Source organism: Nansenia antarctica, assembly GCF_963989245.1.
Source record: "Nansenia antarctica genome assembly, contig: SCAFFOLD_519, whole genome shotgun sequence".
NCBI lineage: Eukaryota > Metazoa > Chordata > Actinopteri > Argentiniformes > Microstomatidae > Nansenia > Nansenia antarctica.
In genome coordinates this window covers 30,001-31,666 of record NW_027663202.1, presented here as the reverse complement: position 1 = coordinate 31,666, position 1,666 = coordinate 30,001, and the positions used below count along the sequence as shown (strand labels likewise).

General features: G+C 52.4%; 1 protein-coding gene across 1 annotated transcript in view; it reads right to left on the bottom strand.

Moving 5' to 3' along the window:
* Positions 1–376: 376 nt before the first annotated feature.
* The window catches only part of pcsk5b (proprotein convertase subtilisin/kexin type 5b), a gene marked incomplete at its 3' end in the record, with an annotated part of 28,803 nt that continues 27,513 nt past the window's right edge, over positions 377–1,666 (bottom strand). The window contains exons 13-14 of the mRNA XM_080550932.1: positions 1,350–1,453; positions 377–542 (exon numbers count right to left, since the gene is read on the bottom strand). Of these exons, the coding sequence (XP_080407058.1) occupies positions 377–542; positions 1,350–1,453 (270 nt within the window). The remainder of the gene's footprint in view (positions 543–1,349; positions 1,454–1,666) is intronic.

The following is a 1,666-nucleotide window of genomic DNA, read 5'->3' as shown; positions in this document are numbered from 1 at the left end:
TCTGTCTGTCTCCTAACATTCTGGAACTCTCTGTCTGTCTCCTAACATTCTGGAACTCTCTGTCTCCTAACATTCTGGAACTCTCTGTCTCCTAACATTCTGGAACTCTCTGTCTCTATCTGTCTATATTATATCTGGTTTGACCTGCTGAGTTTTGTTTGTTGTTATATCTGACTTCACTATTTCTATCCGACTTGGCTTTGTTGATTCTATAATGTTGTGATATGTGGCTTTTACTGTCTGGTAAGGTGTCCTTGAGAGCCTTGAAAGGCGCCCATAAATAAAATGTATTATTATTATTATTAGTCTGGCTGACCTGACCAGACAGAGGGGGGTTCAGGGGGTCAGACAGAGGGGGGGTCAGGGGGTCACTCACTTCCTGCAGGCCTTGGTGAGTTCTCCGTTGTCCTGGTTGGTCTGGGAGGTCTGGGAGGTCTGGGAGGTCTGGGAGGTGTAGTATCCCACGCTGCAGCTGGACACACAGCGCCACTCCTCCATCAGGAAGCCCGGGGCGCACTGGTTACACGCCTCCATACCCGTACCTGGGGGGGGGGGGGGATCAGGTTAGGTTAGCCCTGGGGAAATACTGAGCTCCATCATTTAGATAAAGGCAGAGAGAGACAGAGAGAGACAGTAAGGTAAAGTTTTGTCTCTCCCCAAATATTGAGCTCCATCATTTAGATGGAATACGGTAAACTGTATGAGTGTATCTATGGGGAACTACACACTGGTGTTACTGGGGGGGGGGGGGGGGGCTCAGGGTGTGACAGGGGGTTGTGTGATGTCATCAGGGTGAGTCGGGGGTTGTGTGATGTCAACAGGGTGAGACAGGGGTTGTGTGATGTCATCAGGGTGAGACAGAGGGTTGTGTGATGTCATCAGGGTGTGTCGGGGGTTGTGTGATGTCATCAGATGTGTCGGGGGGTTGTGTGATGTCATCAGGGTGTGTCGGGGGGTTGTGTGATGTCATCAGGGTGTGTCGGGGGTTGTGTGATGTCATCAGGGTGAGACAGAGGGTTGTGTGATGTCATCAGGGTGAGACAGAGGGTTGTGTGATGTCATCAGGGTGAGACAGAGGGTTGTGTGATGTCATCAGGGTGTGTCGGGGGTTGTGTGATGTCATCAGGGTGTGTCGGGGGTTGTGTGATGTCATCAGATGTGTCGGGGGGTTGTGTGATGTCATCAGGGTGTGTCGGGGGTTGTGTGATGTCATCAGGGTGAGTCGGGGGTTGTGTGATGTCATCAGGGTGTGTCGGGGGTTGTGTGATGTCATCAGGGTGAGTCGGGGGTTGTGTGATGTCATCAGGGTGTGTCGGGGGGTTGTGTGATGTCATCAGGGTGGGACGTACCTGCGCAGGTGGCACACGCGCGGTGACAGGGCTCGCACGCCCGGCGGTGCCCGTTGTAATACGTCCCCGGGTCACATGTCATCTGACACCTGTTACCCTGGAGACTGACACACACACACACACACACACACACACACACACAGTAAACATTAGTTATTAATGGCCAGGCACACAGACAGGAGGTAGAGCCGGCGTCTAATGATCATAAGGTCAGCAGATCAGCTGCAGACAGACAGACAGAGACAGAGACAGAGAGACAGACAGACAGACAGATAGATAGGCAGACAGACAGACAGACAGGCAGACAGATAGGCAGA